At 38.0% G+C, this 13,841-nt stretch overlaps 1 protein-coding gene across 4 annotated transcripts in view; it reads left to right on the forward strand.

The window, feature by feature from the left end:
• The window catches only part of LOC136877236 (zinc finger protein 501), a 69,401-nt gene that overhangs the window by 21,843 nt on the left and 33,717 nt on the right, over positions 1–13,841 (forward strand). For all 4 annotated transcript variants that reach the window (XM_067151094.2, XM_067151096.2, XM_067151093.2 and 1 more), the window contains one exon: positions 7,995–8,044. In XM_067151094.2, the coding sequence (XP_067007195.1) occupies positions 7,995–8,044 (50 nt within the window). The remainder of the gene's footprint in view (positions 1–7,994; positions 8,045–13,841) is intronic.

Genomic DNA, 13,841 nt, shown 5'->3' on the forward strand with positions numbered 1-13,841 from the left:
CGTGATGATGGTGTTCTGGACTATGGTGGACGTGGTAACTTTGAGGGATATGTGGAATGGTGTTCCTGATCCATGGTAGAGATGGTACGACAGTCAAACGGAGCCAGTTCATCAATAAGGTGATTTGCATTTGTGTCGTTAAAGAGTAGTGTGAACTGTGTCCTATCGAGTAACTTTCAATTCAGCAAGTCAATTTGAAACTTTCCAGCAACTTAAATTCTCATTCAATATAATTTCGAACTCATACATTCCAATTTTCAAATGACTTGCCATTTCTTAATATTAGTCATACTGGCGAACTTGCTAATGATTAGGAACTTGGAAACTTAGCTACTTCGTTAACATTTCTACGATTTAGAACTTTGTTTATCTCCATACTACATTAGTTAGTTAGCTAATTGAAGAGTGAACAATAGCTCAAAATTTGATAGGCATATCAAGATTGAACATTATTTCCTTGCACCAATTATTCATTTCAGAAAGGAACTCTAATTAATTTTGTTAGTTCCTTTTTCAAGTATGGTCTCTATTTTTCAACTTGAACTTAATTAATGTTGTTATTTTGTGAACTTCAAGAATGGACATTATTCACTTAGAATAAGTAATTATTTCAAGGTGATCTTAATTGTCATATATAAACTTCAAGAATGTTCTTTGTTCAAGTTAATTAATTGTATCAAGAAGAGACTTTATTAATTTCATTGTTGAACTTCATTCTTAATATTTGTGCTAATAAGATTGACACAATCTATTATCAGTTTATTGAGTATTAAGTATGGACGAGAGTCCAGTTTGACAAATATTCAAGGTAATGATAGGCCATTCATCTACTTTGACTGATTTTAATAAAGTTTATGTGGCCGGCATATGCAATCTTCTAATCCCTTTCTGTACAATCTCCTAACATAAGACCACACATGCCCTGCATAACCTTCATGCTCAATTACACGTGTCAATGAGTGCATGTCAGTTAGTGCTACAGTGAGAGGTATGAAATACATGGCACCGCTACGTGTTGGGCTCAAAATGAGAACTCGTACTCCACAAGTAGGAGATATGCGTGGCTAGCCCTAACTTATTTTTCAATATTGACCCTAGAAACTTTTATAACCACTCAAGTAGGCAACATGGAAAATATACTTGCTGCTATCAAAGTCCTTAGGCTTAATATGGATCAACAACTTACTGAGATATCTACTACTCTCAAAAACAAACTCACCAAGGCAAATGCCAACATCATTTCTGAATTAATTAATAGCATTGCCGAGGTGAATACCAAAATAGAAACTAAATTTGCCAAACCAAACTCCAAAATTGCAGGGGTAACTACTTGAATCTAAATTCACCGAGGCAGATAAACAACTTTCTTATTCTAATGCCATCATTGAACAGTGGCTTGTGCAGGCTAGCGCACGCATAGAAAAAGGATTGAGTGACTCTAATGCCGAAATAGCCAGGAGGTTCACGGAAATGAATACTCAGTTTGTCAGTAACCTTGAAGTAACTGCGGGTAGCGCCGACTTAAAAAAAATCTTGTCAATCATGAAATCAATAGTGGTTTCTATCCGGGATCAAATTGCAGCATTCCAGACATTCTTTTTTCCCACAAACACCAGTTTGCATCTGATACTTCCATCTTGACCTTCACTACAAATGTCGTTATTCACTTGACCAGTTCACAGGTGGTGAATACCATGATCTAGACCAAAGAAAATTGCCTAAAAATCACAAGGAGGATGATCAGATAAAACCATTATGAAAACTGAAGTCAATTATTGGCACATAGAAGACTCGAAGTTAATATATGATGATACTCCACTACCTAGACCGAAAATTCGGCGTACATTACCTGACGTTTATTGTAGGATACGCAAGTTGAATGTCGCCGCGTTAATTGATTCTGGAGCACAGATGTCCCTGATTTCAGAAAGATCTATGGAGGCCTTAAGGAACATACAGGACGTGTTGGTGAAGCCGGTAGCCCAACATAAGGTTAAGGGGATTGTGCCTGATAAGGTTGTTAAATTCAAAAAAAGTTTTCATTGATCTTTATATTGATGGCATACTCTTCGAGCATATCTCTTTGATCTTGCCTCAAATGAAATTTAATCTGATCTTAGGGTCTGTTTTTATGTTGAGATTCCGTGGAGTGATAGATAATTCTGCTAATGTCATTCGGTTTTTAAATTTGGCCTCTGTGGTAACCCGAATGGTAGAGGGAGAAGAAGTGATACATGGGTTAGAAGCTCTTGATGAGAAACTTGATGGTGCAATAGAAGTGCATTATCAAGATGATGCAGCGCCAGTTGAAGTTAATCCAGAACAGGAGGGCGACCCGTAGTAAGAGGGACCCATGGAGGACGAGTTTGTGTCCATAGTAGATGAAGTCACTGATTTTGAGCAAGACTACATCGCCTCGATTACCCATGTGATGGCTGACCCAGAATCTCCTTCAGACATAGCAGAAGCGACTAATCTAATTTTTGAAATTTGCTCTTACGTGTTCGATAGCAAACCAGGAGAAATCGTTGATTATAAATACCATCTCAACGTTAAGGATCATTTGCCATACGTACATAAGGCCTATCCAATGCCAGAAAGGTATCATGAGGAAGCCAGAACACTAATTCATCAGATGAAAGAAGATGGAATAATTTTGCCTTGCATCACTGCATTCATCAACCCTTTAGTGGTCGTAAGAAAACCCAACGGCAGTATGTGCGTTTGCCTGGATGTGCGTGCGCTGAATGATGGCTAATTCTGGAACATGACCATTGTCCTTTGTTATGAGATATCATCAGTCGTTTCCATGGGAAAATGTATTCCACGTGCCTAGATACGACTTTGTCATTTTACGATATCAGGATATATAAGAAGAGTGGATTATACACTGGTTTCTTATTCGAGAATGTCACATATATCTATAATCCTCTCCTATTCGGGATTAAGAACTCAGGAGCAGCCTTGATTAGGACTTTAGAGAATCAGCTGTCTGACGAAGTGAAAGCTATCACTGATTTACGTCAGTGACATTTTGATCGCGACAGTGACGTGGGAGCAACATCAGGCATCCTGAAGCCAATCCTGCAGAAAGGGTCATTGCGAGAAGTCACAAAATTCTGCAGAATCTACTATGGTAACCAACATTGGAAACAGATCGAGGTATTGCCGATCATGCAACACATCGTGAACTCTACTACTCACGAATCAACTCGTGATATCCCGCTATCATTGCATCGGGGAGTATTTCCAAATCGACCATGGGATCAATTACTACAAACACCACCAGATATGGATGTACCCCAAGAGGCTGGACACATGAATGCCCTCAATCATCTGAGATATGCAGCCATGCTCAGGGAGCAACAGCGAGGCGGCAAGAAATTCTGATGACCACTACAGGAAGACGACCTTGTCTTGATCTGCAAACTGACAGTGTCTCTTCCCAAGCAAGGGATTTATGCCAAATTTTGCCCACTCATCGTTGAACCATTCTGCATTGCGGAAATTCTTAAGAATGAAGCATACAAGATTGAACTTTCTTTATCCAAGTTAATTAATTATATCAATAATTGATTTTATTAATTCCATTGGTGAACTGCATTCTAAATATTTGTTGCTAATAAGATTGACACAAGCTATTATCAGTTTATTGAGTATTAAGTGTGGATGATAGTCCAATTTGGAAAATATTTGGAAATGATTTTAATAAATTTATGTGGGCAGCATGTGCAATCTTTTATTCCCTCTCTGTACAATCTTGTATCATAAGACCGCACACGCCCTACGAAACCCTCATGCTCAGTTGTACGCGTCAATGGGTGCATGTCAGTTACTGGTACGGTATGTTTCGAGCAGTCAGTGGAGAGTTGGTGTGAATGAATAAGCTTGAGTGGAGCTTTTAAAAGTATGAAATATCATAATATAACATGGAGATAAAATTGGAATTTAAGATGACAATTTGGGGCAAATATTCATTTATAAGACGAGGAGTAAGGGAATGGAATAAATTATCAAGGGAAATGTTCAATAAATTTCCAAGTTCTTTGAATGAAAATATTTAAGAAAATGCTAGGTAAACAATTGATAGGGAACCTGCTACTTTGGCCACAGTCTAAATGCAGATCATTGATGATCGATTGAACATACTTGTTGTTCTTCTTACTTGTTGGCGGGTTGATTGTGATATTACAACTTCTATTTGTGCCTTTGTTGATGGGTAGGCTTTAAGCAGCAAATTTTTAAACTCTGGTGTCCAGTCTGATTTAGCAGGACCTACTTGCCAAATACCCAGCCAAACCGCATTGCACCGCTAGGTCCTCTGGAATACATGGGTTAACACATAAGAGTGTTATGTTCTGGAGAAGCATTGAGGGTTTCTTGTAGAGAAATTAATTTTAAGAATCTTTTGTGGGCTTTATTTGGTGATTGGACTAGTTGCTTGACCATTATTTCTGTTTTTAGCAAATAAAACATGCTAAAGTATATGAATCTCAATATAAATTGCTGCTGGTTAAAAAAAATTGTTGAAGAATTAGATAAGACTGATATTTGAACTGAATATTTAAACCCATCTAATATTTCAACTGTATTGGTTTAGATGTGATTGAGCAAGAAATAAAGTGTTACTATATCATATCAAACTATTAAGCAATATTTAAAAAAAAAAAAAAATTTAATTTCAGAAACAAAACATAGCAAAAATTTATTCTCATCCTGTTTCACACCCCTTATAATTAGATAATTATAAACTGAGTCTTACTATTATTGCCCTGGCCTCCCTCTACTTCTCTTATCCTCCAAATCCCAGTCTATTTTTCGCCCATTAATCCTTCTCCATTTACTTCACATGAGCCCACTGCCAAAGCTGGTTGATACATATAGCTTAATCCATTGAAAATATTCCTAAATTATCTGTTATCACCTTATTTCAAGCACCTTCCTGCCATTCTTCGCACTTGTTTATATGAGCAGGCATTCTTGCTACTTTTAGGTCACCTACTTTATTTAAATAAGATATCCTGAATCTGCCCAGCTTTCACTACCTTACAACAAATTCAGTCTGAAAACAAACTGATGAAGTGATATTTTTGCCTGATACTCGAGCAGCTGGTTGTTTGCTTCATGGTTGTATTAAAATAGTGTTCTCCCCTAAAATTTTCATCAGCAGTGTGGCAGGAATGGGTAGCTGGGCGGGGAATACTATATAAAAAATAAATATGGTAAAATTTCATTTCATTCCCCTCGGGGCATTAACAATAATATCAGACAGGTAAACATTAACTGCAAAATTGAAACATTTTTCCATGAACCTGCTATGCTGGTGTAGCAGGGCGAGAGGTGATACTCCCACATGGCACGTTCCAGGTGGCGGGTCTGGGTCTTAACCGGCTTGTCGGCAGACTTGAGGGAAATAAAATACCTCTCGCGGACCAAACATCCAATCCCCTGGGGTTGGAGGACACAGACGAAGAATACATCCATGGTATCCCTGCCTGTCGTAGGAGGCAACTAAAAGGGGTGACCAAAGGATGATCCAATTAGAACCATGAGACTGCTTGTAATTAGTACCATCATGCAGGGAACACCATGGCTCGCTTTTACTTACGCGTAGTAACACTATGTTAGGTAGGAAATAGGTTTGTGGTTACTAACAACAGCGTGTGGCTCAGGATGCATTTTAGAGTACCTGTGACTCGTACACTTATATGAGCGACACAATAGTCTGCCTTGCCTATGCTTAGTACCCACTATGTAAGGAACACCATGGGAGAGTGCGAGTCCCTGTGGTTAGTCCACTTATGTGACGAATGCCATAGGTTTGCATTGCATTGTAGGTTTGTGTCACCTGTAAATAACACTGCAATGATTGAAACACCATAGGTCTGTGTTTGTGTTATATGTGTGCATTACATTACCTGTGAATAGTACCATAATGTGTGGAATACCGCTAGTCAATGCTACTTTTGATTAGTACCGCAACACGACAAATAGCATGGTTCTACTTTCCTAGCGATAAGTACCATTATGAGGGGCTGATGACCTGGATATTGGACCCGTTTCTACTACGAGCATCATCGATTCAGTATTGTGTTTCAGAAGCAGTCCCTTGGTCAGTAATACATTGTTTAAAGCTAGTTTCTGGGAATGTAGGGCATTGCGGGTCGGATCCACTGATTGTTTTAACTTCATATCCATCCATTCATTATTTGTCCTCATGTTTTTGAATTCTGTTCAGTGGAGGATTATGGATTTTTAAATTGTCATAACATTTCGTCTCATTTCATACCATTAGGGGCCGAGACCTAGATATTAGGCCCCTTTAAAGAACAAGCATCATCATCATCATCATGAAACATTTTAGTGTTATATGAACAAGAAATAACGGAGTGTTTTGAACTTTTAGTGTTCTGCTCATTCATAGTCATGTAACACTGGAGCTTACCACTTGGTTGCTGTGGAGTGCCATATTGGTTTGTGATGTCTTGCAGAATTGAGTCCTCGCATGCGATTCCATGCTAATCCAGACACTGCTCGCGCACGACACTACCTGATAGTCAAGATAAATATTTAAAATCTGATGTAATTGACGTAATTATGCTGACAATAATGATGATTTATAAATTAAATAAACAGTTTTAGATTATTTATATTTTAATTTAGAGCTGCCAGATACTCAAATATGTGTTAATATTATGTGACTAGCACATAGTGGTGCCCATAAAAAGGACCTAGGGAGAACGCTGAAAAAAAAAAAAAAAGTCAATGACTGTAATGTTTTTATGTACAGTTTTGTAATGCTGTTAATTGGGGTTATTTTAAATCCTGCAGGTTATGTGCTTGGTATCATTATTTTCCAAATTTATCTCGGCCTAGTTTTAATATACTATTGTTTGAATTTCAAATTCCTGTTGCATTGCACAATGACAAACTAAAATATAATTTAAATCATAAATTTTAATTTTATTCATCCCATATGGAGCTTTTCTGCAGTCTTGAATTTGCCCTGATAGAAATGTAAGATCAGTTAGGAAAGATAATTTAGTAAGGAATATTTTTTGTGTAGGAAACCTCTACATATGTCAGTGTAGCTTCACAATGTTCAACAAATCACAGACTATCAATATGTTGTTAACTGAGCAGGTAGCCCTGTGTTTTAGGTCACATAGCTTGCATTCAGGAGATAGTGGGTTAGAAGCTCAATGTTGACAGTCCCGAAGATGGTTTTCCATGGTTTCCAATTGTCATACCAGGCAAATGCTGGGGCTATACCTTAATTCAGGCCATAGTCACTTCCATCTCACTCCTAAGCCTTTCTTATCCCATCATTGCTTAAAGACTTATCTGTGTCGGTGTGACATAAAAAATCAATATGTTAGCTGTAACATATCAATAAACTTATGTCATTGCTGAGATCACATACGTTCGAACCCCACTGTCGGCAGCCTTAAATGGTTTTCCATGGTTTCCCATTTTCACACCAGGCAAATGCTGGGGCTGTACCTTACTTAAGGCCACAGCCGCTTCCTTCCCATTCCTAGCCCTTTCCTGTCCCATCGTTGCCGTAAGACCTATCTGTGTCGGTGCAACATAAAACAACTAGCAAAAAAAAAAAAAAGAGATCGCATACCGATAGTACTTGGTGTGGAAATAAGCTCTTACATGAATTTTCACAAACATTTCTCCAAATAATATATTTTCTTGTCTATATTTTGAAATTTAGCATAGTTAATAATGTGACATATACCTCTGAGAATGTTTGTGCACCATTTCATGAAATCCAGCGCAATGGTTTAGATGACATATTGTTTTGAAAGACAGGCATAATTTCATTAAATAGGAATTAACCAATCACTCAATTACCTAATTTAGCATTTGAGTATATCATGATGGTTTAATTGTTGCTCACCAACCCAATTTGGCCATCAATATTTTGAACAAGATGTGTAAAATATTATATAACAAACCAATAAGGAAGTTCTTTCTCTTCGTAGGAGGGAGTCCCAAATGAAGAACATGGCATTATTGAATCAACATCAAATGAGTAAGTGATATCCATTTATTAACCTTTTGCAACCCTTTGTCGAATGGGATTTGACATTAAAATATTAGCCTTGTGTTCCATAATCAAGTCCTACTCGACATGAACACAGTTTATACTTTCAGGGCTCCTATGTCTAACATGCTGTGTTCACATATAGAAGAGTCATTTAATGGAACCCATGAGATCACCTATTCTGATTTATGGTACTTTGCATGAATTCTGGTGGCTTAATCATTCTCCTTTTTAAAAGTTTGTGAGAATTTGTTATGATGTACTGTAGTTTGTTTCTAAACATGGCTTCGCCTTCATCTTCTCTTGGAGATTTGGATATTTTGTGACATAGGATGGTGAAAGTATTGTTGAAGATTTGCTATTCAGTAAAACAATGCTGTGTGTGTGCTTCTTACTTAATTTCAAGATTTCTGCGTTTTCATGTAAATGAAACTGCAGACACAAGTGGTAAGCCAAGGAAAATAAGAAGTGTTAGGGAATACCTGAATAACCGATTTAAGTCAGTTTATGTGCCACAGCAGGATGTAGCTATTGATGAGTCACTGATGAAATTCAGAGGATGTTTATTGTACGTGCACTTCAGTTGCTCCAAGCATGCTAGATGTGGAGAAAAATTTTATAAACTTTCTGAATCTAATTCAGGCTACTGTGTAAAATGTAACATTTATACCAGTTATGATTTACTTGTGGGAAGTGGGCTGAGTGCAAGTGAAAGTAAAAAAGCCCTTGGTAAAAATGAGCTAGACCTGGCAGAGCCTGTGTTGGACAAGGGTTATTATCTTTACTTAGATAACTGGTATTCATTCTCTAAATTATTTGTGAAATTTTGTAACAAAAATACGAATACCACTAGAATAAAGGAACAGAAAGGTGATATCCAAGAATTTAGTGAAGAAGCAGTTCAAGAAATGTGAGGCAGACAGAAGGTCAAATAAATATTTATTGGATCTAAAATGACATGACCGCAACAATGTTTACACGCTCTCCTCAAAACACACTGCATTGGTGTGGAAATGGTGGCCACTGGAGCAAAGATGAGCAAGGGAGGGACAGAAAGGCCCAGGTAGCAGACGGTGAAGTAGATTACATCGAGAAACCTACAGTGGTCTTGGACTACAACACAGGTATGGGAGGGGTGGGCACACGTGACCAAGTGTTTGCCTGTTTTCCTACATACAAACATTACCATTATAGACTGTTATGCCTTTCAGCGTTCAGTCTGCAAGCCTCTGTGAATTTACTAAACATTGCCACAATCCTCTATTTGCATTATACCTCTTATCTTTATTGTTAGAAACTTAGTCTAACCATCGCCATCTAGGTCTCCCTCTACTTCACTTACCCTCCATAACAGAGTCCATTATTCTCCTAGGTAACCTATCCTCCTCCATTCGCCTCATGTGACCCGACCACCAAAGCTGGTTTATGCGTACAGCTTTGTCCATCAAGTTCATTCCTAAATTAGCCTTTATATCCTCATTCCAAGTACCCTCCTGCCATTGTTCCCACCTGTTTGTACCAGCAATCATTCTCGCTACCTTCATGTCAGTTACTTCTAACTTATGAATAAGATATCCTGAACCCACCCAGCTTTTGCTCCCGTAAAACAAAGTTGGTCTGAAAACAGACCGATGTAAAGATAGTTTTATCTGGTAGCTGACTTCCTTCTTACAGAATACTGTAGATCGCAACTCCGAGCTCACTGCATTAGCTTTACTATACCTTGATTTAATCTCACTATACTACCATCCTGGGAGAACACACAACCTAAATACTTGAAATTATCGACCTGTCTAGCTTTGTATCACCAATCTGACAACCACTTCTGTTGAATTTCTTACCTACTGACATCAGTTTAGTCTTTGAAAGGCTAATTTTCATACCATACTCATTGCACCTATTTTCAAGTTCCAAGATATTAGACTGCAGGCTTTCGACACAATCTGCCATTAAAACCAAGTCGTCAGCATAGGCCAGATTGCTTACTAAATTTCCACTTAACTGAATCTCTGCCTGCCATTTTATACCTTTCAGCAGATGATCCATGCAAACTACGAATAGCAAAGGTGAAATATTACAGCCTTGTCTAACCCCTGTAAGTACCCTGATCCAAGAACTCATTCTACCATCAATTCTCACTGAAGCCCAATTGTCAACATAAATGCCTTTGATTGATTTTAATAATCTACCTGTAATTCCATAGTCCTCCAGAATGGCAAACATCTTTTCCCTCGGTACCCTGTGGTATGCTTTCTCTAGATCTACGAAACATAAACACAACTGTCTATTCCTCTCATAGTATTTTTCAATTACCTGCCGCATACTGAAAATCCGATACTGACATCCCCTCTGTGGTCTGAAACCACACTGGTTTTCATCCAACTTCCTCTCAACGACTGATCGCACCCTCCCTTCCAAGATGCCAGTGAATACTTTGCCTGGTATACTAATCAATGAGATACCTCGATAGTTGTTGCAATCCTTCCTGTTCCCTTGCTTATAGAGAGGTGCTATTACGGCTTTTGTCCAATCTGAAGATAAGTAATAATAATAATAATAATAATAATAATAACTTAAATGTTTCCACCTTTTCAATACAATATATTCACAAAATTACAAAATTATATGGTACTAGTTTCGACCCATCTAGGGGTCATCATCAGCCGTATTGGAGCAAAGATCATTTGTGGCGAAATCCTAAGACAATATTATTTTAAAGAATAACAAGTGAAATGAGATGTTATGGTAATAGTTAATAATACAAGGAATATACATAATCAGAGGTTTTTAACAAAGAATAAAGTATAAATGGGGTGTTGTAAAAATTATAATCATGGAAATCAGTAAGTTCTTGTATTGAAATGAAATATGGCTTAGGAAGAGGGCTTAAGGTGGGGCTGAAGGGTGCGGGAGAAAGTGTAATTGTCTTGGAAAAGTACTTTTGATTAAATTTAGGATTGAGTTTAGGTTGGCTGCATTATTGTTTCTGAGGAAAGTGATAAATAGATCGAAGAGTATGTTGGGTTTCTCAGAGATTTCATTGAGATTGTGACTGGCATTAAAGTTATTCTTTAAAATAATATTGTCTTAGGATTTCGCCACAAATGATCTTTGCTCCAATACGGCTGATGATGACCCCTAGATGGGTCGAAACTAGTACCGTATAATTTTGTAATTTTGTGAATATATTGTATTGAAAAGGTGGAAACATTTAAGTTATTATTATTATTATTACTTATATATTGTTCAATACGGACCAAAAACATGAAATTCATAACCAACAATCTGAAGATACCTTACCAACACTCCATGCTAATCTTACTACTCTATGAAGCCATTTCAACCCTGCCTTCCCACTATACTTTACCATTGCAGGTCTAATTTAATCTATTCCTGCTGCTTTATAACAATGGAGTTTACCTTCCTTTCCACTTCCTCAAGCGTAATTTCACCAACATCATTTTCCTCCTCCCCATGAGCTTGGCTGTTCGCAACACCACCAGGAAGATTTCCTTTTACATTGAGAAGATGTTCAAAATATTCCCTCCACCTCTCCAGTGATTCGCTAGGATCTATAATGAGTTCACCTGAATTATTCAAAACACTGTTCATTTTCTTTTTCCCTCCCTTCCTAAGATTCTTTATTACTGTCCAGAAAGGTTTCCCTGTTGCTTGACTTAGCCTTTCCAGGTTATTACCAAAATCTTCCCACGACTTCTTTTTGGATTCAACAACTATTTGTTTCACTCTGTCTCTTTTGTCTATGTACAAATCCCTATCTGCCTCGGCCCTTGTTTGGAGCCATTTCTGATAAGCCGTCTTTTTATGTTTACAAACTGCTATCATTTCATCATTCCACCAAGATGTTTGCCTTTTCTCATCTTTACAAACAGTTGCTTGTTGGCATTTCCTTTCTGTTTCTATCTAATTTTCTGGTCCTGGAGATTTTCTACCCTTATTTGTTTGCAGACAAATTTCACTTTCTCTACCCTAGGCCTAGAGCTGCTTAGTTCACTACAGGTCAGATAGTGTCTGTATCATCGGAAAATCCCTGGAAATCTCGTACATTCCTAACAGATTTCCTGAATTCAAAGTCGGTTAAGATATAGTCTATTATGGATCTGGTACCCCTAGCCTCCCATGTGTAGCGATGAATAGCCTTATGCTTGAGGAATGTATTCGTAACTGCTGAACCCATGCTAGCACAGAAGTCCAGCAAACGCTTCCCATTTCCATTAGGTTCCATATCTTCCCCACATTTACCAATCAGCCTTTCGTATCCTTCAGTTCTATTTCCAACTCTAGCATTGAAATCGCCCATTAGCACTATTCTTTCCTTGCTGTTGACCCTGACTACAATGTCACTCAATGTTTCAAAAAACTTGTCAATTTCATCCTCATCTGCACCCTCCCATGGTGAATACATTGAGACAATTCTCATCCTAATTTCTCCAATTGACAAATCTACCCACATCATTCGCTCATTTACATGCCTAACAGAAACTATGTTGTGTGCAATGGTATTCCTGATAAACAGCCCTACCCCATACTCTGCCCTTCCCTAACACCCGTCAAGTACACTTTATATTCTCCTATCTCTTCGTTATCTCCTCTTGCCCGAATGTCACTTACTCCTAGCACATCCAGATGCATCCTCTTTGCTGACTCAGCAAGTTCTACTTTCTTCCATAAGCCCAATTAATATTGATAGCTCCCCATCGAATTCCATTTCGTTCACCAAGTTGTTTCCAAGGAGTCCCTCGCCTGTCAAATGGGAGTGGGACTCTGTTACTCCCATAGGTCCAAGGCTTGCTTAAAATGTTCTGAGCTTGGTAAATTCATGAAGCAGGATGCTGCCGTACTTGCACATAGTCAAAATGAGGATCTCTCCTCTAACGTGTTATGGACCACCGGTGGATTATATAGTCCTTGCCGCCTGAGCACAAGGAGGGCCATGATTCAGAATATATCCAAGATGCCCACTCCCATACCATAGCAACTTTTATCCCGACTCTTGGGATCACTTACTAGGCCACACAGCCATTGCCCATGGTTCATGAGCTGGGACGTGACTACAGTAACCCACACCATGAACCATTATGAGAAATTTCATGAAAGGCTACATTAAGATTTTTTATATGTTGGCATTGCATTATTCAGTTCATGTATCCATTCTAAAGTAGTACAGAAAAGAATACAACAGTTCACAACATTTTGCATGGACCTGGCAGAATAGATTTTTGAATTTGTAACATTGCCATATTATGCAGGAAGAAGACAGGTTATGAACAGAGATTACCCAACTAGACTAAAGGCAAAGTTATGGCACATTTCCCAACACATATTCTTGCTACTGCAAAGAGGTTTTATCCTGCCATGACCTGCAGAGTTTGTACTTTGCATGGAAAATGCAGTGAAACAACTTGGGAATGTGAGAAATATGAGGTACCTTTATATCATCCTGCCTGTTTCAAGAGATACCATACCAGTGTTAACTACTGAGATGGTAAACATTAAACAAGTCAACAGGTTTTGATCCAATTATGTTGTAAACAGTATGAATTATACTATGTTACTTACGACGTGATGTAACTTAGTGTGCATAGCATGTCATTTTAAATTGGGTCTCTGTGTTTTAGATATTGCTAACAATATTAGAATTCAGTGGATTAATCCCCTCATGGAGATCTTCGAACTGTAATCTCCTTGTCTTTCTGACCCGGTTCTGTCTTATAATTTTCCTTTACAATATGTGCTACAGTAGGTATTTGCTTTCTCACATGAA

This window comes from Anabrus simplex, chromosome 7 (assembly GCF_040414725.1).
Source record: "Anabrus simplex isolate iqAnaSimp1 chromosome 7, ASM4041472v1, whole genome shotgun sequence".
Classification (NCBI taxonomy): Eukaryota; Metazoa; Arthropoda; class Insecta; order Orthoptera; family Tettigoniidae; genus Anabrus; species Anabrus simplex.